Source organism: Muntiacus reevesi, chromosome 3, assembly GCF_963930625.1.
Source record: "Muntiacus reevesi chromosome 3, mMunRee1.1, whole genome shotgun sequence".
Lineage (NCBI taxonomy): Eukaryota > Metazoa > Chordata > Mammalia > Artiodactyla > Cervidae > Muntiacus > Muntiacus reevesi.
Window position 1 is genome coordinate 268,275,891 of NC_089251.1, and position 25,381 is coordinate 268,301,271.

The following is a 25,381-nucleotide window of genomic DNA, read 5'->3' on the forward strand; positions in this document are numbered from 1 at the left end:
CCCACACCAGCCCTGGTAGACAGCTGTGGTGTGCTGATGTGAAGTGTGTCCCTCCACAGGTGTGTGGCAGCCCAGACATCCCTCTGCACCTTTTAAAGTCTGTGGCAACGTACAAGGGGGTGGAGCCCTCTGCACCCCTGATCCAGTGGTTCTGGGAGGTGATGGAGTCCTTCTCCAACACTGAGCGCTCCCTCTTCCTTCGCTTCGTGTGGGGCCGCACAAGGCTGCCCAGGACCATCGCCGACTTCCGGGGCAGAGACTTCGTCATCCAGGTGTGGCTCCTGCATGTCCTTTGGGAACAGCTGAGAGTCATGCCCCTCGCACAGAGCTCTGCCACAGATGAGAAAACGGACAGTTCTTTCCTGTTACATGGTGTTCCTACCCTCTGGAAACAAAATGAAAAACACTTAACTTCTCTGATATGATAGCTCAGAATTTTATGACTACAGGTGTTGGGTACCACTACCTACTTCTAAAAAATGTATCTGTCCACCCCCAGAATATGCTACTATTAAGTCAGCATATTCTAGATTCTGAGCATACACATCATGTAACACAGCATTTGTCTGATTCTCTGGTTGAATTAGGCGAATCAATAAATAATGCTGCTTACTGAGAAAAATCAGAGTGCCCGTCAGATTGAGGGTGAGAGTTCTGCTTTGAGTTCTGACTGGTCAGAATCAGGCTCTGTTTACCTGCCAGCCCCTGGGGGTGAAATCACAGTAATCAATTGCTGTTTTTTACTGAAAGTCCTAAGAGTTAATGAGTTGCTCCTTTTTATTTCTAAAATTGACTGGATGATATTTTTTTCTGATATTTTGTTATTCTTAGCCAAAGACATCATGCTGTCTGTGAATGAGAGTCAGGTCTAATGAACGTAATAAAACAGATTGCAGTATTACCTGTCCTTGTACATGGTCTCTGATTATGTAACATTTTTCATTAACAGGTATTGGATAAATACAACCCACCTGACCATTTCCTTCCTGAATCCTACACATGCTTCTTCTTGTTGAAGCTGCCCAGGTATTCCTGTAAGCAGGTGCTGGAGGAGAAACTGAAATATGCCATCCACTTTTGCAAGTCAATAGACACAGATGATTACGCTCGCATAGCCCTCACAGGAGAGCCGGCTGCAGATGACAGCAGTGATGACTCGGAGAACGAGGATGTGGATTCATTTGCCTCAGATTCTACACAGGATTATTTAACAGGACACTGAGGTGGACAAATGCCATCTCCCACAAGACCACACGAGACTGAATGAGGCGGCAGAGTGCTACAGTTCAGAGTTCATGGCGTGCCAGGAGATGGGTCAATCCTCTAGTGTGTGGGATATTGATTGGAGAGTTAGCCTTGCACTTGGAAACTTTGTTAAAAGGTTCTTCTAACCCACAATGCTGCATACATGTAGGACTTTGTGTTTACTAAAGTGTGTAAAGGTTTTAACATGAATACTGAATTGCAGCATCCCCGAAAATGAATAAAAAGCCTTTTCCCTTGTGGGTGCAATAGATATTTTCCCCTTCCTTTTAAATGTTGTGCATTGCCTTGATTGTACATTGGAAATACTGTGTAACAATGAAATCGTATTATAAATATTTCAATTAATTTTACTTGGAATTTGTTTATTAAAAGGTTTTTGAATATTAAATGATCAGTATTACTTGAATGCATCCAGAAGTTATTTGAACCAAACCAAAACCAAAAGGCTATCAGTTCCCCTGTCCTCCCCAGGTGCACATTCTGGCATTTGCGGCGTGTAACTTAAACCAAGTCCTTTCTGTGAACAGTATCATAACTTCTGTCATGGACAGTACTATATATAATGTTTGTGTCATGTTTATGCCTAAATTTTAATTCTCTATAAATAAAGCATTTGTCACAAAATTGTAAGCTGATCTTTCATATATGGTTAAAACTAGCACTGGTGGATATACTACCACCAAAATATAGATTAGTGTTTGATGCAGCACTAGTTAAAATGATTCCAGTCTAATTAGACTTTTTTGGTTACAGAACCAGACTCATTACAGTGACAAAGGGAGAAATCATCAGGAGACGGGTGAGGTTTAGGGGAGTGGCTGGGGTCCAGACCCTCTCCTGTCCTCCATGCCATCTACCTGTGCAACCGTTGTTCCCATAGGTCTGGGGGCAAGGGAGTGTTTCTGGCCCTGTCGGCCATGGCGTAGGATTTGAGCTGCTTGTTCCAGCATCATGGGATCATGTGTCTAGTAGGCTCTGCAGAGAGAAAGACTGAGATTGCAGTAGGAAGATTGGTCGATAGGCTTGATGCAGTGGAACTTGGGGTAAATGGTACCAGATGGAAGCCAGAGGTAAGTGTTTTATGTTGGGAGACTTTGCTCAGGGATCCAATGTGTTACATTAAAAATCCAAAGAGAAATTTTCTTATGGGCAATTATTCTTGACCAAGTTGGTTATAACAGTTTTCAACTTGTATTAAAATTTCCATAAGCTGTGAGATTTTTTGTTTTAATCACCATCCCTTTTGTTGTTAGTCAGTGGCACACAATAATTTATTGGACTTCCCTGGTGGTCCAGTGATTAAGAATCTGCCTGCTAATACAGGAGTCATGGGTTCGATCCCTCGTCTGGGGAGGTTCCACATGCTGGGGGGCAACTAAGCCTGTACACCACTACTGCTGAAGCTTATGTGCCCTAGACCCTGTGCTCTACAAAAGAGATGCCACCAAGATAAGCCCGTGCACCATAACTAGGAAGTAGCTGTCACTCACCACAACTAGAGAAAAGCCGGAGCAGCAACAAGAACCCAGTGCAGCCAAAAATAAAGGGGGGTGTATGTGTGTGTTTTTTTTAATAAACACTTATTTCTCTCTCTCTGCATCTGGGTGGGCTACTTTTGGCTGTGTGGTTCTGGACTGGGGTTGGGTAGGGCTCTGCTTCACATGCCCTTCTGATGACTCAGGGTAGGAGAGCAAGTAAGAACAGGTGCAGGCTGCACTCAGGCCTGAGTCCTTGTCAAGGTGTCCAGAAAGTCCTCTTTCAACTACATATCTGCATGAGGCCAAATTTTCTTCATATCCATCAGTCAAGACATTAATGGGTGTTTTTCCTGTTTTCCTCCAAGAGTTTTATAATGTTGGTTCTTACACTATAAAATCCATTTTATTTTCATGTATGGTATTAGGGGTTGCAGGAGACATGGGTTCAGTCCCTGGGTTGAGAAGATCCCCTGGAGAAGGAAATGGCAACTCACTCCAGTATTCTTGCCTGGGAAATCCATGGACAGAGGAGCCTGGCTGGCTACAGTCCATGGGGTTGCAAAAGAGTTGGACATGACTTAGTGACTAAACAACCACTAAACAACATGGTATTAGAGAATGTTCTAATTTCATTCTTTTACATGTAGCTGTCCAGATTTCCCAGCACCACTTATTAGAAGAGGCTGTCTTTTCTCCAATATATATTGTTGCCTCCTTTGTCATAGATTAGGTGACCATAGGTTCATGAGTTTATTTTTGGGCCCTTTCTCCTGTTCAGTTGATCTGTATTTCTGTTTTTGTGCCAGTACCACATTGTTTTGATGACTAGTTTTGTGGTATAGTCTGAAGTCAGGGAGCCCTGATTGCTTCAGTGCCATTTTTCTTTCTCAAGATTACTTTGGCTATTCATAGTCTTTTGTATTTCCCTACAAATTGTAAAATTCTTTGTTCTAATTCTTTGAAGGTAATTTCACAGGGGTTGCATTGAATCTGTAGATTGCTTTGGGTAGTATATTAATTTTCATTATATTGATTCTTCCAATCTAAGAACATGGTATACTTTTCCATCTGCTTGTGTCCTCTTTGATTTCCTTCATCAGTACTTTATAGTTTTCTGAGTACAGGCCTTTTGTCCCTTAGGTAGATTTATTCCTGGATATTTTATTCTTTTTGTTGTAGTGGTAAATGGGATTGTTAACTTAATTTCTCTTTCTTCTTTTTCATTGTTAAGTGTATAGGAATGCGAGAGATTTCTCTGCGTTAGTTTTGTATCCTGCAACTTTACCAAATTTATTGATCACAGAAAGATCTTTTTTGATCCATCTCCTAAAGTAATGAAAATAAAAACAAAAATAATTGAGACCTAATTAAACTTAAAAGCTTTTTCCCAGCAAAGGAAACCATAAACAAGATGAAAAGAACCTTCAGAATGTGAGAAAATAGTTGCAAACAAGCAACAAAGGATTAATTTCCATACAAACAGCTTATAGAGTTCAATATCAAACAAGCAATCCAATCAAAAAATGGGCAGAAGACCTAAAGAGACATCTCTCCAAAGAAGATGGCCAACAGACACAGGAAAAGATGCTCGACATCACTGGTAAAGAATCTGCCTGCCAATGCAGGGGACTCATTATTAGAGAAATGCAAATCAAAACTACAATGAGGTACCACCTCCAGCCAGAATAGCCATCATCAAGAAATCTACAAACAATAAATGCTAGAGAGGGTGTGGAGAAAAGGGACCCTTCCTGCACTGTTGGTGGGAATATAAATTGGTGCAACCACTGTGGAGAGCAACATGGAGGTTCCTTAAAAAACTGGACGTAACTGTATACTTTTGACTGAATTGTATTGTTGTACATATGGCAGAAACCAAACATTGTGAAACAATTTTCCTCCAATTGAATAAATTTTTTTAATTAAAAAATTAACTTACAAATTTGTATCAGATATAATTTATAATATTTGTATTTATAATAATATAAATCTTAAATTTATAATTGTCTATAATATAATTTATAATAATCTTATTTAGCTTATGTTAAACATAGGCACAATGAAAGTGTTAAAGCTAAAGATAGAATTACCATATGACTTGTCTTATACCCTGAGAAAACCATAACTCAAAAAGATACATGTACTCCAATGTTCATTGAAGCCCTATTTAAAATATCTAGGACATGGAGGCAGCCTACCTGTCCACTATCAGATGAGTGGATGCAGAAGTTGTGGTACATAAATTCAGTGGAATATTTGTTGTTTAGTCTCTTAAGTCATGTCTGACACTCTTATGACCCCATGAGCTGTAGCCAGCCAGGCTTCTCTGCCCATGGGATTTCCCAGGCAAGAATAGTGGAATGGGTTGCCATTTCCTTCTCTGGGGGACCTTCCCAACCCAGGAGTCAAACCGGTGTCTCCACTGTAGGCATCAGGGAAGCCCACAATGGAATATTACTCAGCCATTAAAAGGAATGACATTGAGTCAGTTGAAGTGATGTGGATGAACCTAGAGCCTGTCATACAGAGTGAAGTAAGAAACAAATATTGTATGTTAAATGCATATATATGGAATCTAGAAAAATGGTACTGATGAACCTAATTGCAGACAGAAATCGAGGTGCAGATGTAGAGAACGGACTTCTGGACGCAGAGGGAAACACAAAGGTGGGAGTGAATTGAGTCGCACTGACATATATGTATGGCCACGTGTGAAACAGACACCTGGTGGGAAGCTGCTGCATGGCATAGCACAGGGAGGTCAGCTTGGTGCTCTGTGATGGCCTCGGAGGGTGGGGCGGGGTTGGTGGTGGCAGGGAGGCTCAAGAGGGTGGGGATATATGTGTACACATGGCTGATTCACAATGTTGTACAGCAAAAACCAATACGATGTAAAACAATTATATTACCATAAAAAGAATTATTAAGATTGTCCCTTGATGTCTGCAGAAAATTGGCTCCAGGAACCCTAAGGCTACTAAGCTGGATGCTCAAGTCCCTTATGTAAAATAGCATAACATTTGCATATAACATTTGTATATCATCTCATACACTTTAACTCATCTCTTATAATACATATGTACATACTTGTAATACCTAATGCAATGTAAGTACTATGTAAATTGTCAGCACACTCAAAATTTGCTTTTAGGAACTTTCTGGGATTATTTTTCCTGAATATTTTTGATCTGAGGTTGGTTGAATCTGCATTTGTGGAACAGTAGTGGAGGGCTGACTGTTGCAGTTTTGGACTGCAGAGGCAAAAATGAGAATCTGGTTATCTTAAGCCAGAGAGTAAAGAGACTGATAAAAATGTAAATGCTATTCACTAATTTTTTTGTTTTGAAAAATAATTTCTCAAAATAGTATTCATGTTAATAAGAAATTGGTTAATTTTTAGTTTGAAATGAATAATTTAAAAATTTTCAGTTTCACATACCAACATTTTTGCTATTTACCCTACCTTACCTTGTGGGACTATTAAGAAATTTTTTTTCAGTTTTAATTTCTAATATGGTAACTTGATAAATGTAATTCAGGTAAAAATCATTGATGATACTAAAGGCTTTAGAAGTGAAAAGTGTCTTGAGACCCAAACTGCTGCTTCCTGGGGAGGACAGCTGCCCCCACACCAGCTCACTTCCAGTGTTATGGCCCTGTCCACAAACTTTTGCATAAAGCATACTCACCATGAGCGCTTTCTTTTTCTTTCTTTCTTTCTTTTTTAAGTTTCAGAAGCCCTGAGGGATTATCTATTTCCTCTTTCTTCTGGTGGCACTGTTGTGACCCCAAGTCCCAACTTTGCCTCCAGGGGCAAGTGCATGCCCAGTGGAAGCCACCAGTGCCTGATCCCCTGCTCTCTCTTTTAGGTGACTTGGATGGAAAGAGCCTTTGAAGGTATGATGATTTCTCCAAGCAGTGACAGCCAGTCCCAGTGTGGGACACTGGAAACTGCAGTTGACATGCTGGTTTTAGAGCAGGGAGTGCTGGACACTGTGTGTCCTAGTCCTGGGACCAGGCGCCTTCTCTTTAATGATGGGCTGGAGTGGTGCTGGTGGCACGCCACAGGAACACCCTCCACCTAGGTGAGGGGCAGGCCCTCTCCAGTGTAGGGACCTCAACCCGGTGGGCCCCATCTCAGCCACTTTTCACAGTTTTCCCGGTATACACAAATGAGGCTCCTTTGAGGAAGTCTGCACGATGAATTTTCCTCTAGCTCATTATGTTTAAAAAAAAAAGACTGTTAAAACAGTTTCAGATTCATAGCAAAATTGAGCAGAAAGTGTAGAGAATTCACATATGCCCCTTGCCTCTGCACATGCATAGCATTCCCCACTGTCGACCTCTGCAACAGAGTGATACATTTGTTACAATTGATAAACCTACATCAACTCCTCACTGTCATTCAAAATCCACAGTTCACATTAAGGCTTACTCCTGGTGGTGTTACATTCTAACAGTTTGGACAAATATATAATGAAGTGTTTCATCACTTTAGTATCACACAGAATAGTGTCACTGCCCTAAAAACCCTCTGTTGTTCAGTCACTAAGTCGCATCCAGTTCTTTGCAACCCCATGGACTGCACCATGCCAAGCACCTCTGTCCTCGTCTATCTCCCAGAGTTTGCTCAAATTCATGTCCATTGAGACCATGATGCTATCCAACCATCTCATCCTCTGCCATCCCCTCCTTTTACCTTCAGTCTTTCCTGGCATCAGGATCTTTTTCAATGAGTCAGCTCTTGTGATCCACGGACTGCAACACACCAGGCTTCCCTGTCCATCACTAAATATACTCTTACCATTCCATTCAGCAATTATGTTTCCTGGCACTTATTCAAAAGCTCAAAGTACATTTACGCAGAAACCATGGGTTACACTTGGTGATGTATATGTTTCAATGCTACTGTCTATTCATCCCACCCTTCCCTGTGCCATGTCCGCAAGTCCTTTTTCTGTGTCCGCATCTCTATTCCTGCCCTGCAATAGGTTCATCAGTACCATTTTCTCTATATTTCATATATATGTATTAATATACAGCAGTGTGCACATGTCAGTCCCAGTCTATCCCTCTCTTCCACTTCTTTTCCCCTGGTAACCATAGGTTTGTTCTCTAAGTCTGTGAGTCTGATTCTATTTTGTAAATAAGTTTGTTTGTGTCATTTTTAAAGATTTTGCATATGTGATATCATATAATATTTGTCTTTCTCTGACTTAATTCACTGAGTATGATAATCTCTAGATCCATCCATGTTACTGCAAATGGCACTGTTTCTTTTTAATGACTGAGTAATATTCCATTGTATGTATGTATCACACCTCCTTTATCTGTTCATCTGTGGATGGACATTTAGGTGCTTTTTATGTCTCTCTATTGTAAACAATGCTGCAATGAACATTAGTGTGCATATATCCTTTCAAACCATGTTTTCCTCTGGATATATGCCCAGTAGTGGGGTTGCAGGGTCATGTGGTAGCTCTATTTTTAATTTCTTTCAGAAACTCCATCCTGTTGTCCATAGTGGCTGTACCAATTTACATTTCCACCAGCAGTGCAAATGGGTTAACTTCTCCCCACACCCTCTCTAGCATTTATTGTTTGTGGATTTTCTTGAGGATGGCCGTTCTGACTGGTGTGAGGTAATATCTTATTGTAGTTATAATTTGCATTTCTTGAATAATTAGCAACATTGAGCATCTTTTCATGTAACTTTTGGCCATCTGTATGTCTTCCTTTGGAGAAATGTCTACTTAGGTCATCTGCCCATGTTTTTGATTAAGTTGATTTTCTTTCTTAAATTGAGCAAATAGCTCTATGAGGTGTTTGTATATTTTGGTGATTAATCCCTTGTTGGTCACATCATTTGCAAATATTTTCTTCCATTCTGTGGATTGACTGTGCATTTCGTTTATGGGTTCCTTTAGTGAGCAGAAGCTTTTAAGATTAATTTGATCCCATTTATTTATTTTGCTTTCATTTTCATTATTCTAGGAGACAGATTGAAAAAGATATTGCTGTGATTTATGTCAAAGAGTGTTCTGCCTTCATTTTCCTCTAAGAGTTTTATAGTATCTGGTCTTACACTTAGGTCTTTATCCATTTTGAGTTTGTTTTTGTGTATGGTGTTAGGGAATATTCTAATTTCATTCATTTACATATATCTATCCAGCTTTCCCAGCACCATTTATTGAAGATACTGTCTTTTCTCCATTGTAACCCTGCCTCACTTGTTGTAGATAATTGATCATATATATGTGTTTTTATTTCTGGTCTTTCTACCCTGTGCCATTAATCTATATTTCTGTCTTGATGACTGTAGCTTTGTAGTATAACTTGAAGTCAGGAGCCTGATTCCTCCAGCTCCATATTTCTCTCTCATGATTGCTTGGGCTATTTGGTGTCTTTTGTGTCTCTATACAAATTTAAAAACATTTTTTGTTCTCCTGTGAAAAATTCCATTGGTAATTTGATAGCAATCGCATTGAATCTGTAGATTGCCTGTGGTAGTACAGTCATTGTCACACTTTGATTGTACACATTGTCACACTTTGGTTGTACAGACATTGTACACACATTGTCACACTGTTTACTCTTGCAGTCCAAGAATGGGGTCTGTCTTTCCACCTGTTTGTGTTTTTTGTCAGTGGTTATTCAGTAGTTAGTTGTGATTTAGTAGATGTGTTAGTAGATGTTGGTTTCTGTAAGAAGGGATAAATTTACGTCCTTCTACTCTGCCATTTTGTCTCCTCCCTACTAAATGCCTTTAAACTGCAGAATTTAGTCCAGAATTCCTCCCATTGCTTGCATTAAGCCTTCATTGTTGAGTTAGACTATCCTTGGCTAGAGAGCCATTCATGCAATTTAAAACATGACTGTAATGGTTTTGACATTTCTTTCATCAAGAGCTGGGAGCTGTGTCCTTCCTCTTGGACCTGGCCTCTGTGGCTGCTTGCTAAATGGAATATGGCAGAAGTGACACCTGCCTATCTTGGGTCAGGCCTCATGGACCTGGCTTCCATTTCCTGACTCTTGGGCCCCAAACAGCATGCTCTGAGGCAGTCCAAGCGTTAAGGTCCAGGCCACGGGGCAATGGCAGTAGACCCACCTCCAGACGCTTCCAGCCTCCAGACTCAAGTCACTTCCCACCTTTGTGTCGCCCTGCCTGTCTTGGTCTATAGATGAGCTATTTCCACGGTGCCTTTTTGAATTCCATTCTGACCAAAAGAATCTAGGAGCATGATAGACGGTCACTATTTTTGTTACTAAACTTGGGGTGGCTTGTTTGTTACAGCAATAGATAAAGACCTGTCTGAGTTTGTGTTTGATTTTTATGCTTTCTGAGGCGGGCCAAGAGGTAGAAGGAAACTGCTCTGGCCATCTGCCCCAGTTTCCCTTCCTTTCCCATACCTATAAAGGATCAGTACACAGGTTTGGCTGATCTGACCATCTGTGGGGACCAGTGGATGAGCAGAACACAGGGGCTTTGTGGTCAGAGCAGACAAAGGCTGGGGTCCACAGAAGCCTGAAGAGCCAGTGGTCACAGCGACCCTGGAGGAGGGTGGAGTTCATAAAGGTTTCCACTGAACACGTGGCTGGAGGGCCGGGCAAGGGTTCACCCTGAGTTATACCTGTCAATTGAGGAGCTGAGGTCAGGGGCACACTCACAGGATCACACACAAACACATCAACTATGCATATTCACACATTCACACAAACCCACTACTGTATATAATATAAGCAAAAGGGTTTTAGTGCAGAAATGCTGAAATTGCATGTACTTTCAAGTATGGTTGACCCTTGATCAACATGGAGGGTTAGGGATGCACAGCTGAAAATCCATGTGTAAATGGACCCACACAGTTCAAACTCATATTGTTCCAGGGTAAACAGTACCATGGACTTCAAAATACACACTGTTGGCCTTTGTGTCAGATTCCAATGATGCTGCTCTTTGCTGAGAAAACTTAGAGAGCTGCTATTTTGGAATTTCCTGAGCCATCCAAGAAAAGTATGATTTTATAGTGATATCTTGGTAAAATCACCATGTCTTTCCTGAACTGTCCCCAACCACTCTGGCTGAGGAAATCTAGTCCCCATTCACGGGAAAGCAGGGCCATCTGAATTACACTACAGGTTTCTAGTGTTGCTTCTGTATCCAATCCTTATTCCCAGCTGCCAAGAAGGGAACCCCCACCTGGACCTGGTTTCAGCAACCAAAAGGGAGAGCTGGCAATAAATCAGGATCCAAGAGAGCTCATGGTTTGGTCCAGCACGGTGCATGGTCTTGGAGACTCCCCTGCTCTGAGGGGCCTTTGCTACCGTGTGGGTTTGACCATGAAAATGCCAATTCCTTGCAAGGGTGAGATTTCCTTCCTAATTTAGGCCATGCAAGTCCACCCCCTTGAGCAGGAATAGGGGTGATTTCACTACAAACGTTTAGCAGCTACTCAAGAGACGTTAGGCAGGCTTGGGGCCAGCACGTAGATGCTGGGGACATGGGCATGAGGCACGGAGAGCCCTGTGCTGGCCATGATTGCCCTGCTGGTGTTTCGTGACCCTTCTCTGCTCAGGTTGGTGCTCACAGTCCACCTCCCACTGTATGGAGGACATTCAGTAAGGGCAGGGCAGCCTGGAACCTTCTGTCTGCCCCAGATGCCTACACATGCGTGCTCTGGGGCCCCCTCACCACTTTCCCACGTAACAGAGTTCTCAAGGTGCTGGAGGAAGACTTCGCCAAGGTGGCCCCCCTCCACGTGAACTGGGTTGCTGCTGTGTCCACACAGGCTGCGAGTGGCAGTCTGAACAGAGACAACTGGTGATGTGGCACTGGGCCTCCTCTTGGAGAGGAGGGGCCTCCAGCTGGAGAGCCAGCACGGGCATCGCTCTGCGGGAATGCCCACGGTGCTCTGGGAGGCCTGGCAACCCTGCGTCCTTGGTCCTTGCTCCTGGGCAGCCCCCAACACACCCTGCTTTGTACAGTTCAGTTTAGTTCAGTCGGTCAGTCGTGTCCGACTCTTTGCGACCCCATGAATAGCAGCCAGGCCTCCCTGTCCATCACCAACTCCTGGAGTTTACTCAAACTCATGTCCACTGAGTCGGTGATGCCATCCAACCATCTCATCCTCTGTCGTCCCCTTCTCCTCCTGCCCTCAACCCCTCCCAGCATCAGGGTCTTTTCCAATGACTCAGCTCTTCGCATCAGGTGGCCAAAGTATTGGAGTTTCAGCTTCAACATCAGTCCTTCCAAGGAACACCCAGAACTGACCTCCTTTAAGATGGACTGGTTGGATCTCCTTGCAGTCCAAGGGCCTCTTCTTCAACACCACAATTCAAAAGCATTGATTCTACAGCATACGTGTTAAAAGTGTGTACCTTCAAACACCTAGTGTAACTGGGTTTCATGGTTCTCTCAAGCTTGAAGAGGAAACTCCCATCAGGATAACTTTTTGAGTTCTGCCTGTTACACTGGAGGTGAGCCAAGAGCTTTGGACTTCCTGCAGTGCCCAGTAGATTAAAGCCCCAGTGGGGCTTCTCAGTCAATGGCAAGCCTGTGTGTCTGTCTCTGTGTGCCTATACATATGTCTGTGTTGGTGTGTGTGTAGTTATTTATGTGTCTCTCTGTGTGTGCTTCTGAATCTGTGTGTGTGTGATGTCTGTGATGTGTGTGTGTGTGTGTATGTTTGTGTCTCTGTGAATAGTTTACCTGTCTCAGTGTGTCTGTATTTCCTTATGTGTTTGTGTGTCTGTGTGTGTACAAGTGTGCATCTGTATGTGGGGGTGTGTGTGTGTGTGTTGTATGATATAGTGGTTTCCACAAGTGTAACCTTCACAGCCCTAGGCTGGAGGTGGGAAAGCAGAAGAAAATAAGATGAATGCTGATCAGGTTTATCAGCTGTAGTAGAGAACTCTTAAAGAGCAGAACAGAAAAAAAGTAGGCAGAATATTTACTGATTTCGCATTTTCCCAATTCTTGTTCATAGGGAAAACCCTGTTACAAGTATCAATACTTGGCTACCTTCTATCAAGTAGGGCTTGACAGGGCACAGTAAGTGCTGGTTGCACCTAGTGTTCAGAGAGGGCTCTGCCCCTGCTGCTCATTTTGGCACATACCAAAATTGGAACCATGCAGAGAAGATTAGTATGGCCCCTGAGCAAGGATGACATGTAAATTCGTGAAGCATTTTGTATTTTCAAAACTCTTAGAGGAAATCATAGGCAGGAGACTCTTTGACATAAATTGCAGCAAGATCTTTTTTAACCCCATCCTAGAGTAATGAAAATAAAAACAAAAGAAACAAATAGGATCTAACTAAGCTTAAAACCTTTTGCACAACAAAGGAAAAAAGTCATAAACAATGCAAAAAGATAACTGTTAGAATGGGAGAAACATTTACAAACAAAGCAATTGACAAAGAATTAAACTGCAAAATATACAAACAGTCCATGCAGCTCAGTATCAGAAAAACAAAGAACCCAGTCAAAAAATGAGTGGAAGACCTAAACAGACATTTCTCCAAAGAAGAAGAAATACAGAAATGCAAACATAGATGGCCAACAAGTACATAAAAAATGCTCAACATCATTCATTAGAGAAATGCGAATCAAAACTACAATGAGGTATTCAAAAAGATACCTGTATGCCAATGTTCATCACAGCACTATTTACAATAGCTAGGACATGGAATATCCATCAATAGAGGAACGGATAAAGAAGATGTGGTACAAATATACAATGAAATATTACTTGAGACTGTCATACAGAATGAAGTAAGTCAGAAAGAGAAAAATCAAACATTGTATGGTAGAGATGATCTGCAAAGCAGAACTAGAGACATGGATGTAGAGAACGAGCCTCTGGATGCCGAGGGGACGTGGGTGGGTGGGTAGGATGAACTGGGAGCTTGGGGCTGAGATACATACATGTATGCATATAATGTATAAATAGATAACTAATAAGAACCTACTGTACAGCACAGGGAAATCCACTCGGTGCTCTTGGTGACCTAAACAGGAAGGAAATCCCCCAGAGACAGGCTCTATGTGTATGTATAGCTGGTTCATTTTGCTGTACCACAGAAGCTAACACAGCATTGTAAGGCAAGTATACTCTGATTTAAAAGGAGAGAGAGCTCTGGCCTCTGACCAGGAGCATCTTTTCTTTATTTCTTTAATTTATTTTTTTAATCTAAGGATAATTGCTTTATGGAATTGTGTTGGTTTCTGCCAAACATCAACTTGAATCAGTCATAGGTATACATTATGTCCCCACTCTCTTGAACCTCCCTCTCACCTCCCACTCCATCCCACCCCTCTAGGTTTGATACGGAGCCTGAGTTTGAGTTCCCTGAGTCACAGAGCAAATTCTCAGTGATTGTCTTCATTGTTTGACGGCCTCTTGCAGCTGCTGGGGTAAGGGAGCAGGCGCGGGAGCAGCGAGGGTGTGGAGTGGGTGGGGGCGGGGCGGGTGCCCATCGTGACGTCTGTGGGCGTGGCCAGGCTGGCGGGAGGACGGTGGAGCAGCTGGGAGCTTGCCTGCCTCCCAGGACTACCTCCATCATCACTCAGTGCTCTCATCTTGAACTGTAAACTTGCTCCTGGAAGAAGATCAAGTCTTCAGGTTAGTTGGGAGAGAGGAGAAGAGGAGCTAACCTGTTCTAGGGAGCAGGCGGGGTTTTAATAAGCCTGTGCTGAATTGTTGCTTCTAGGAGCAAGGGAAGTTCCTCTCAGGGAAAATGTGCAAAGTCTAAGACTGAATAGCTGGTATGAGCACTCAGGCTTGACACCACAAGTTGTTTTCCGGATATAATGGCTCATTGGGAGGCAACTTCCCGAGACAAAGGGCGTCCCCAGCCCGGGAGGGCCATGGGGGTATGGAGGAGGAGAATTTGGAACAATTTAGGCCACGAATGTTCTGCCTGAACTGTGGGATGGCATCTGCTCTCACCGCTGACTTAACCCACGTGAGCACCAGTCAGGCGTTTTTGTGGAATGGAATGCGCCAGGGTGAAAACATTAAATCCCTCAGAGCTGCTTCTCTGCACTCTGACCACACACAGTGGAGTAAATGAATTTAAGGTTGCCCCCCCTACCTTTCCAAAGAACGGATGTCAAGCACAGGCATCCCTGGGTGTGGATGTGCTTGGGTTTGACAGGGTAGGTATCTGGAGCTCCTACCACACTGGCCTGGCTACCTGTGAAGCTACCCAAGGAAAATGTTTGAGTGCTGATTTAAGGAATGTGATAACTCCACAATCTGCAGTGATTTTGAGGAAGAGCCAACAGGAGGCTGTGAGCAGGGTGGGCGGCTTCCACACCCTTGTGTTTACAAGGCAGTCCCCTGTAACCTAAATCATCTAGGAAATGCCATCCCCGAGGTGTACGTGTCAGGGGTGGGCATGAGGTCTGCTGTTCAGGCCCCTGAGGCAAGGCCTGCCAGGGCTTGGAGGGCCTGGGAGATTGAATACGTCTAGAGATACTTATGCTGTGTTGTGCTAGGTCGCTCAGGTGTTTCTGATTCCATGTGATCTTGTGGACTGCAGCCGCCAGGCTCCTCTGTTCAAGGGGATTCTCCAGGCAAGAATACTGGAGTGGTTTACCCTGCCCTCCTCCAGGGGATCTTCTTAACTCAGGGGTTGAACCTAGGTCTCCCAGATTGCAGGCAGATTCTTTACCATCTGCGCCATCAGGGAAGCCCTCTCACATAATTGCTGTTAAGGATTAAATTCAGGTTATTTGGGAGAGAAGAGATGAGGAGCTAACCTGTTCTAGGGAGCAGACGGGGTTTTAATAAGCCTGTGCTGAATTGTTGCTTTTAGGAGCAAGGAAAATTCCTCTCAGGGAAAATGTGCAAAGTCTATGACTGAATAACTGATATGAGAACTTGGGCTTGACACCACAACAAGTTATTTTCTGGATATAATGGCTCATTGGGAGGCAAGTTCCCAAGACAAAGGGTGTCCCCAGCCCTGGAGGGCCATGGGGATACGGAGGAGGAGAATTTGGAACAGTTCAGGCAGCAAATGTTCTGCCTGAACTGTGGGATGGCATCTGCTCTCACTGCTGACTTAACCCACGTGAGCACCAGTCAGATGAGAGCTCTAGGTAAACTGTAACTGTTTAGTCGCTTCAGTCATGTCTGACTCTTTGTGATCCTATGGAATGTATTCTGCCAGGTTCCTCTATTTGTGGGGATTCTCCAGGCAAGAATACTGGAGTGGGTTGCCATGCCTTCCTCCAGGGGATCTTCTCAACTCTGGGGTTGAACCCAGGTCTCCTGCATTGCATGCAAATTCTTTACCATCTGAGCCAAACTGTAAAGGATTGCACAAAAACTACCTCTTATTGCAGATTTAGCTTACAAATGCTTGAGTGCCGTTGTTCAAATCAGGTGTAATGTGGGGGGTGATTTAGGAATATAAGTCCCTAAAGATTTATGACCCTGCTGAAAAGCAAACACTGATACCATTCTTGTTCTTTGAGAAGCCATGACACCTTTGGGGTTAGCTGAGATCTGAGATCATCAGGAATCATGGGGTAGGGGGAGACTAGCCACTGCTGGAGATCTAGGTGCCTCGATGCCTGAGGAAGATTTTAAGCCTGAGTCCAGGGCATCATGTGCGTGTTGGAAAGATCGCTGTGATTAGATGGTGGGGAGCAGCTAGGAGGGTCTAGAAAGCCACTGCACAGTCCTGCCAGCTGAGAGGTGACTGCAGTCAGGTCAGGGAGGCTCTGCTTGGGTGAGGGGTCTGCAGAATCAGAGGGAGTCGTCAGAGCTGCTCCTGGTTGTGTGTGCCTGAATGGTCACAGGGCCCCAGGGGAAGGAACGGGTTTTGGGGCCTCTGCAGAGGTGTTTGGGCACCTTGGAGACACTGGGGTAGATAAGAAGGCAGCTGGAACACAGTGGTCTGAGCGGCAGAAGGGGACTGGTGCGTCACATGTCCATGGGTGAGAACCTCACTTGCTGGTTAGATTTTACAGAGTTTTGTGGTTTCAATTGTGCTGCACTGCGGGATATGTGGAGGTACTTGCCTACTGTTAGGCAACTGCTCGCCTGGGCAGGATGCCCCCATGCTGGGCACCCGAGACCCTAGGTACACAGGAGTTGCCCTTGGCAAGGGGAGTAGCAGGACTTAACTGCAGCGCAAATCTCTTTTCTGGGAGGGAGATGTCTGTCCCCTATGACGGGGAGAGAGAGAGAGGCCTGAGCACAGAGTGGGACCTCCAAGTTCTTCACCTGGGGCTTCCCAGGGGCACTAGTGGTAAAGAACCCGCCTGCCAAGGCAGGAGACAAAGAGACTTGGGTTTGATCCTTGGATCAGGAAGATCCCCTGGAGGAGGGCATGGCAATCCACTCCAGTATTCTTGCCTGGAGAATCCCATGGACAGAGGAGCCTGACAGTTCACAGTCTGTGGGGTCGCAGAGTCTGACACCACTGAAGCGACTCAGCAAACAGATGCCAAGTTCTCCTCACGGCTCAGAGGAAGACAGCTCTTTTGTCTGAACTAAAAGATGAGAATTATGTTTTATTCAGGGGGGTTTCTGAGGACTCATGCCCCAGAAGACAGCCTTTCAGATATCTCTGAGGGATTGCTTTGAAGAAGAGAGTAGCCAAGATATATGGGAATTTTTGCTGCAGAAACCAGGTAGTCGGAACATCAAAAGATAACTGTTAATTGAAAGGAACCAGATATCTCAGGAATTTAGTGCTTTTCTCTGAATGAGAAGATACTAGAGTCTGGGCTCACCGAAATCACTCCTTTGATGTTCTCAGCTCTCCAGGGCCTGCATCCCCCCTGGTTTTCTCCATCCTGAATCTCCTCAGGGTGCAGTTGGCGGTGGCTGCAGAGGCTGCTGGCTTCATTGTCACAACATCCTTTGTTTACTGATCCAGTAGGTGATGTTCTCTGTCCCCACTTTAAAAAGAGGACATTGGGCTTCCTTGGTGGTCCAGGGGCTAAGAATCCACCCTGCGATGTGGGGGACACTGGTTTGATCCCTCATCTGCGAAGACCCCGCGTGTCTCAGGGCAGCCCAGCCACTGTGCCGCACGTTCTGAGCCTGTGCCCTAGAGCCTGCGCTCCACGGCAGGAGAGGCCACCTCAGTGAGAAGCCCTCACACCGTGACTGGAGCATCGCCTCCACTTGCTACAACTAGAGAAAGCCCATGCACAGCCACAAAGACCCAGTGCAGCCAAAAATAACTAAAGATATAAAATTAAAAAGAGAGAACATAAAGGAGGGCTTTTAACCCAGTTCATTCATTGCAAGAGCCACCTGGAGGGATTAAGGATCAGACTTGGCAGTCTCGGTCCTGGACTGGAGTGGGATGAGGGAAAAGGTACCTGCGCTGCCATCACTGGGAAAGGCCTGTCTCTGTGTACAGGGTGGGCCGATTCCTGGTGGCCTCTATGATCCCAGAGTCTATGCCTGCACCTTCTATGGGCTTTATCACCTAGAAAGACTGCACCAAATGCAGAAGACCCAGTCACACCCACAAGGATGCAGCTACCTGGACAGTTCTATGTCAAGAAGGAAGCTTTGGTCCTGAATGGTTTTGTGGAGAGGGACATTGGATAACTGGGTGTGGTCTCAGGAGTTAGACATTGTCTATAGGAGGAAGGAATTACCTGTGGAGTGATTTCTACTTAATACTAAAGTTTTCACAGCAGCTAATATGCTTTAAGTCTGTCGTCTGTTTCCATTATTGCATTATGTCAAATGACAAAAGAACATGGAGAGAAGTGTTCTTAAAATTTACAAAGAAATTTTCCACATGATGTGTATTGCTACTGCTGGTTTATGCATTACCGTAAAAGCACCAGGCTAGCATTGTATTAAGTCATTCACTTTATTCAATTGGCCTGTCTGTGCAGAAGAGGGCACCACATTCCCAGGACAGCTATAACAGCACCACAACATGCACGGTGTACCAAGGAGGTGCTTGCTGAGGTGTAGTCTTGCTCGGCTGAAGGCTCCTCGGGGCAGGTTCCTAGGACTTGCCACTCTTCCACTTCCTGTCCCTATGTCTCTGCTGGCTCATTGGCACCAAACCTAGAATGCAAAGAAATTCTATCATGCCCACAAAATCCTAGCCAAATTCTGCTCTCAGGGCCATCATGGAAGGGCTATGAGTGTCTGGCCCCAGCTGGAGCATAGAGAACAGAGCTCTCTTTATCTCCTTTTCCTTTTTGTTTTTGATTCTTTTTTTCTCTCTATTTTTTAATTGGAGGATAATTGCTTTACAATATTGTGTTGGCCTCTGCCATACATTAACATTAATCAGCCGCAAGTATATATATGTCCCCTCCCTCTTTAAACCCTCTCCTATTTCCCACCCCATCCCACCCCTCTAGTTTGTCACAGAGCACTGGGTTGAGGTCCTTGTGTCACACAGCAAATTCCCACTTGCAGTCTATTTTATATATGGTAAGTGGTGCTAGTGGTAAAGAATCTGCCTGCCAGTGCCGGAGATGTAAGAGACACAGGTTCGATCCCTGGGTCAGAAGATCTCTTGGAGGAGGGCATGGCAACCCACTCCAGTATCCTTGCCTGGAGAATCCTATGAGCAGAGGAGCCTGGCAGACTACAGTCCGTAGGGTCGCACAGAGTCGGACACAACCGAAGCAACTTAGCACGCAGAGTATATGCTTCTGTGCTCCTCTTTCAATTTGTCCCACCCTCTCCTTCCCGCAATGCGTCCACAAGTCTGTTCTCTGTATTTACATCTCCACTGTTCCCCTGCAGATAGGTTCATCAGTACCATTTTGTCTAGATTCCTTATACATGCATTAACATACAATATTTTTCTTCCTCTTTCTGACTTACTTCACTCTGTATAATAGACTAGGTTCATCCACCTCATTAGGACTGAATCAAATGCGTTCTTTTTTTTTTTTTTTTTTGTAGTAATAATTCCATATTATATATGTACCACAGCTACTGTATCCATTTATCTGTCAAGGGACATCTAGGTTGCTCTTATTTCCTATCTAGTGTAAAAAGTGCTGCAATGAACATTGGGGTACATGTGTCTCTTTCAATTATGGTTTTCTTAGGGTAAATACCTAGTAGTGGCATTGTTGGGTCATATGATAGTTTTATTCCTAGTTTTTTAAAGAATCTCTATATTGTTCTCCATAGTGGCTGTATCAATTTACATTCCCACCAACAGTGCAAGAGGGTTCCCTTTTCTGCACATCCTCTCCAGCATTTATTGTTTATAGATTTTTAAATGATGGCCATTCTGACTGGTGTGAGGTGATACCTCATTGTAGTTTTGATTTGCATTTCTCTAATGATGAGTGATATTGAGCATCATATGTTTGTTGGCCATCTATATGTCTTCTTTGGAGAAATGTCTGTTTGGGTCTTTCACCCATTTTTTGATTGGGTTCTTTGTTTTTCTGGTTTTGAGCTGCATGAACTGTTTGCAGTTATCTTCTCCCATTCTGAGGGTTATCTTTTAATCTTGTTTAGTGTTTCTTTTGCTGTGCAAAATCTTTTAAGGCTAATTAAATCCCATCTGTTTACTTTTGTTTTAATTTCCATTACTCTAGGAGATGGGTCAAAGAGGATCTTGCTGTGATGTATGTCAGAGTATATCACCTATGTTTTCCTCTAAGAGCTTTATAGCTTCTGGCCTTACATTTAAATCTTTAATCCATTTTGAGTTTATTTTTGTGTGTGGTGTTGGGAAATGTCCTAGCTTCGTTCTTTTACAAGTAGCTGTCCATTTTGTCCCAGCACCACTTATTGAAGAGGCTGTCTTTTCTCCATTGTATTTTCTTGCCTCCTCTGTCAAGATAAGGTTCCCATAGATGCGTGGGTTTATCTCTGGACTTTCTGTCTTGTTCCACTGATCTATATTTCTGTTTTTGTGCCAATACCATACTGTCTTACTGACTGTAGTTTTGTAGTATAGCCTGAAGTCAGGAAAGTTGATTCCTCCAACTCCTATCTTCTTTTTCAAGGTTACTTTGGCTATTTGTGATCTATTGTGGTTCCATACAAATTGTGAAATTTTTTGTTCTTGTGCTGTGAAAAATACCATTGGTAGTTTGATTGTTGTCGTTCACTCACTCAGTCCTGTCAGACTCATTGCAACCCCTTAGACAGCAGCACACCAGGCTTCCCTGTCCTTCACAATCTCCCAGAGTTTGCTCAAACTCATGTCCATTGAATCGGTGATGCCATCCAAGCATCTCACTTTCCATCATCCCCTTCTCTTACTGCCCTCAGTCTTTCCCAGCATCAGGGTCTTTTCCAGTGAGTCAGCTCTTCACATCAGGTGGCCAAAGTATTGGAGTTTCAGCTTCAACATCAGTCCTTCTGATGAATATTCAAGGTTGATTTCCTTTAGTATTGACTGGTTTGATCTCCTTGCTGTCCAAGGGACTCTCAAGAGTCTTCTCCAGTGCCACAGGTCAAAAGCATCAATCCTTCAGTGTTCAGCCTTTTTTTTGGTCCACCTCTCACATCCATACAAAATGACTACTGGAAAAAACCTTAGCTTTGACTATAAGGACTTTTGTTGGCAAAGTGATGTTTCTGCTTCTTAAAATGCTATCTAGGTTTGTCATAGCTTTTCTTCCAAGGAGCAGGTGTCTTTTAATTTCATGGCTGCAGTCACCATCTGCAGTGATTTTGGAGCTGAAGAAAATAAAGTCTGTTACAGTTTCCATTTTCCACCCCATCTATTTGCCATGATTTTCTAAAGGAAATCAGTCCTGAATATTCATTGGAAGGACTGTTGTTGAGGCTGAAACTCCAATACTTTGGCCACCTGATGCGAAGAGCTGACTCATTGGAAAAGACCCTGATGCTGGGAAAGATTGAAGGCAGGAAGAGAAGGGGACGACAGAGGATGAGATGGTTGGATGGCATCACCAACTCAATGGACATGAGTTTGAGTAAACTCCAGGAGTTTGGTGATGACAGGGAGGCCTGGTGTGCTGTGGTCCATGGGGTTGCAAAGACGTGGGTCGCCCCACGACTGAGCGACTGAACTGAAATGAACTAATTTGCCATGAAGTGATGGGACTGGATGCCATGATCTTAGTTTCTTGAATATTGAGTTTTAAGCCAGCTTTTTTGCTCTTCTCTTTCACCTTCATCAAGAGGCTCTTTAGTTCCTCTTTGCTTCTGCAATTTGAGTAGTGTCATCTGCATATCTGAGATGATTGACTTTTTCCTGGAAATCTTGATTCCAGCTTGTGCTTCTTTCAGCCTGGCATTTCACGTGATGTATTCAGCATATAAACAAATAAGCAGGGTGACACTATACAACCTTGACATACCCCTTTCCCAATTTTGTACCAGTCTGTTGTTCCATATCTGGTTCTAACTGTTGCTTCTTGACCTGCATACAGGTTTCTCAGGAGGCAGGTTGATATGGATTGCATTGAATCCGTAGATTACTTTGGGTAGTATAGTCACTTTACCAATATTGATTAGTCCAATCCGAGAACATGGTATGGCTCTCCATCTGTTTGTGTCATCTTTGATTTCTTTCATCAGTGTCTTATAGTTTTCTGCATACTTGTCTTTTGCATCTTTAGGTAGGTTTATCCCTAGGTATTTTATTCTTTTTGTTGCAATGGCAAATGGGATTGTTTCCTTAACTCCTCTTTCCAAGTTTTACCAAACTATGCTGAATAACAACGGTGAGAGTGGGCACCATTGTCTTGTCCCTCGTCTTAGAGGAAATGCTTTCAGTTCTTCACCATTGAGAATAATGTTTTCTGTGGGTTTGTTGTATATGGCCTTTATTATGTTGAGGTAGTTTTCTTCTATGCCTACTTTCTGGAGAGTTTTTATCATAAATGGGTGTTTAATTTGTTGAAAACTTTTTCTGCATCTGTAGAGATGATCATATGGTTTATATCTTTCAGTTTGTTGATATGCTGTATCACAATGATTGATTTGCATATACTGAATAATCCTTGCATCTCTGGGATGAATCCCACTTATTGATCCTCCTTTCTTAATGCCTTCATTGTTGAGCTTCCCCTCAGGCCTGGAAGAGTGAACAACAGCTGCTGGACCAGGTCAGGAGGGACACAGGGGTAGAACCACTGTCTTCCCAGCAGGGCGTGACCAGTCATCTCACCCTTGTGCACTGTCCCTGGCCACTCTGGTACCCAGTGTTGTCAACTGATGGGTCCCTCCCATCGGACTCTGGGCACATCCTCTGGTCACTGCAACTAGACTAGTGGGAAGGAATCAGAGCCAGAGGACAGAACAAACAGCATAGATGGATATATTTAAGGCCAGGTGTGAATACTGTGACATTCCACTGAGTCTGAAATGTCAACCACGACCATTTTTTTCCCTCTAAATTGGTGGCAACTTGGTTATTTTGGTGTGGAAATCTGACTGACTGGAGGGTTCCTGCTCCAGATAATCAGGGTGCCAGGGATGGCACCTCTCCTGCTGACTGCAGGTATCTGTCCCAGCTCAAGCTTACCTTCATGTTTTGACCAGGCCCCCGTCTGTGGAGTTCTCAGGGTGAGCACTAGACATCTTTCAGTAGATTAGTTGCATGGGGTTCAGTGGGATGACACCAGGCTGAGGCTTCGGGTTCAGTGGAAGTTCAGCCAGGGGCTGAGGTGCTGGAGAGTGTTCCCCGTGGACATGCTGTGGTCTGGGGTTCTCCAGTCACATGTGTGAGAGGTGATGATCAGCTGCAAGCAGGAGGATTTGGGATATGTTTAGAGGAACTGGATGAGGAACATAAGAGAAAGAGAGGGACCTCTGTATGAGCAGAGCCCTCAGCCACCCTGAGAAAGTGGGCTGAGCAAGAGCAGAGCCAGCGGGCAGTGATGAGCAGGGACACAGAGGAGGCTGTGATGGGAGCCTGAGCTCAGGGCAGGTTGGATTGGGAAATAAACATCTTCAGAGTGGCCTGTGTCTAAAGCCCTGAGACTGAGATCTAGGTAGGAAGGGCTCAAGACAAAGGCTGGGAAGAGGGGAGGGAGTCAGCAAAGGAGAATGAGAAGAAGAACCAGAGGGCCATGGAATCGTGGGACCAGAAGGAAGGGTGCTTGCACAGTAGGATGCTGAGAACCCCAGAGAGGGACAGAGTTCAGAGTTTACCAGTGACCTTGGCAAGGTTATTTTTCATCAAACTGGGGGACATAAGCTTGGGTGAAGTGGGTTCAATGAAGGAGAAGTGAATGTAGTCTTGAGAAGTTGTGCTATAAGGACAGGAGGGGAACTGGGCAGTGGCTGAATGACTCTGGGAAGACAGGGAGATTCAATTTATTTTGAGGCAATTATATGTATACATGCAATTGTAAGAAATAATAGTGAGATCCCCTGAACCCTTTACAAAGTTTCCTCCAGTGGCAAACCTCATGCAAAACTATAGTACAATATGACTGCCAGGATGTCCAAGATACAGGGCATCCCATTACCAAAGGACTCTTATGTTGCCCTTTTACAACACTTACATCCCATCCACCCCACCCCACACTTAACCTGGGGAAAGCAGCTAAGCTGTTCCCATTTCTATAATTTTGTCATTTCAATAATGTTTCACACACAGAATCATATGATATGTAACCTTTTGTGAATAGCTTGTCTCTGTGAAGGTGCATTCATGGAAGTTGTTGCAGTTTCAATAGCTTGTGCCATTTTATCGCTGAGTATATATGTTCCATGATAATATCATTTGTTTAACCACTCACATGCTTTTTCTTTCACTTTTCTTTTTTTCAACTTATTAAAGTATAATTAACAAATAGACAAATATCGTACATATTTAAGGCAGAAAATGATGTTTTGATAACACCCATTTCTTTCCTTTTTTCCCAGCAAATGTCATTTATTATCATTAATAATGTTTTTCTTTCTTTTATTTGTTATAATTGACTTACACTATATTTAGTTCAGGTGTACAACATAGTGATTCAATATTTGGGTAGATTATACTGATATAGAGTTATTCTAAAATATTGGCTATATTCCCTGTGCTGTAAATTATATACTTGTATCATAATTATATTTTTCATATTACAAAATTTATGATTTTACACATTTACAGGAGACTTGGAAAACACATAACAAAGTTACGTATAGTTCCATTATATATTAAAATTATGTTTTAAGTAGATAAATTAAGATTTTTAGTTTGAGTTTCAATGTCAAACATTCAAAAATTAATAGAATGATTATACAGAGAAGCAGAAGGATATGGTAGACCTGAAAAACACCATAAGCCAATTCAACATAATTAAGATTTATACAATTTTCACACAACATTAGGATACAAATTCTACTCAAATTCCTATAGACTATCAACTAGGAGACACTGGAATATATCCAGGGGCATAAAACAAGGTGGAAAAATTTCATGGTCTAAAAGTATTGAAATCATACAGAGTCTGTTCTCTTTTAACAGTGGAATTATGTTAGAAATCAATGTCAAACTATATTTGAAAATAGCTCATATATTTTGAAGTACAATGTGACATTTACCAAGAGAGATCTTTGACTTAGCCATTAAAAGCCTCAATAAAGTTAGAAGACCAAAAAACCACAGAGAGTGATTGCAGAGAAGAACGTTAAATTTAAATGAGAAATTAATATACAAGATAACTTTAAAAAACTATGTATTTGGAAATTAAATGTTCGC

At 43.3% G+C, this 25,381-nt stretch overlaps 2 protein-coding genes and 1 pseudogene across 9 annotated transcripts in view; all 3 read left to right on the forward strand.

The window, feature by feature from the left end:
- Positions 1-1,666, forward strand: part of HERC2 (HECT and RLD domain containing E3 ubiquitin protein ligase 2) — a 242,569-nt gene extending 240,903 nt beyond the window's left edge. For all 5 annotated transcript variants that reach the window (XM_065932015.1, XM_065932017.1, XM_065932019.1 and 2 more), the window contains 2 exons: positions 60-272; positions 950-1,666. In XM_065932015.1, coding sequence (XP_065788087.1) covers positions 60-272; positions 950-1,222 — 486 coding nt within the window. In that variant the 3' untranslated portion in view covers positions 1,223-1,666. The remainder of the gene's footprint in view (positions 1-59; positions 273-949) is intronic.
- An 11,173-nt stretch (positions 1,667-12,839) lies between these two features.
- Positions 12,840-12,939, forward strand: LOC136165709 (U6 spliceosomal RNA; annotated as a pseudogene).
- A 1,297-nt stretch (positions 12,940-14,236) lies between these two features.
- The window catches only part of OCA2 (OCA2 melanosomal transmembrane protein), a 267,404-nt gene continuing 256,259 nt past the window's right edge, over positions 14,237-25,381 (forward strand). For all 4 annotated transcript variants that reach the window (XM_065927959.1, XM_065927962.1, XM_065927960.1 and 1 more), the window contains exon 1: positions 14,237-14,364. The gene's annotated coding sequence lies outside the window, so the exon portion shown is untranslated. The remainder of the gene's footprint in view (positions 14,365-25,381) is intronic.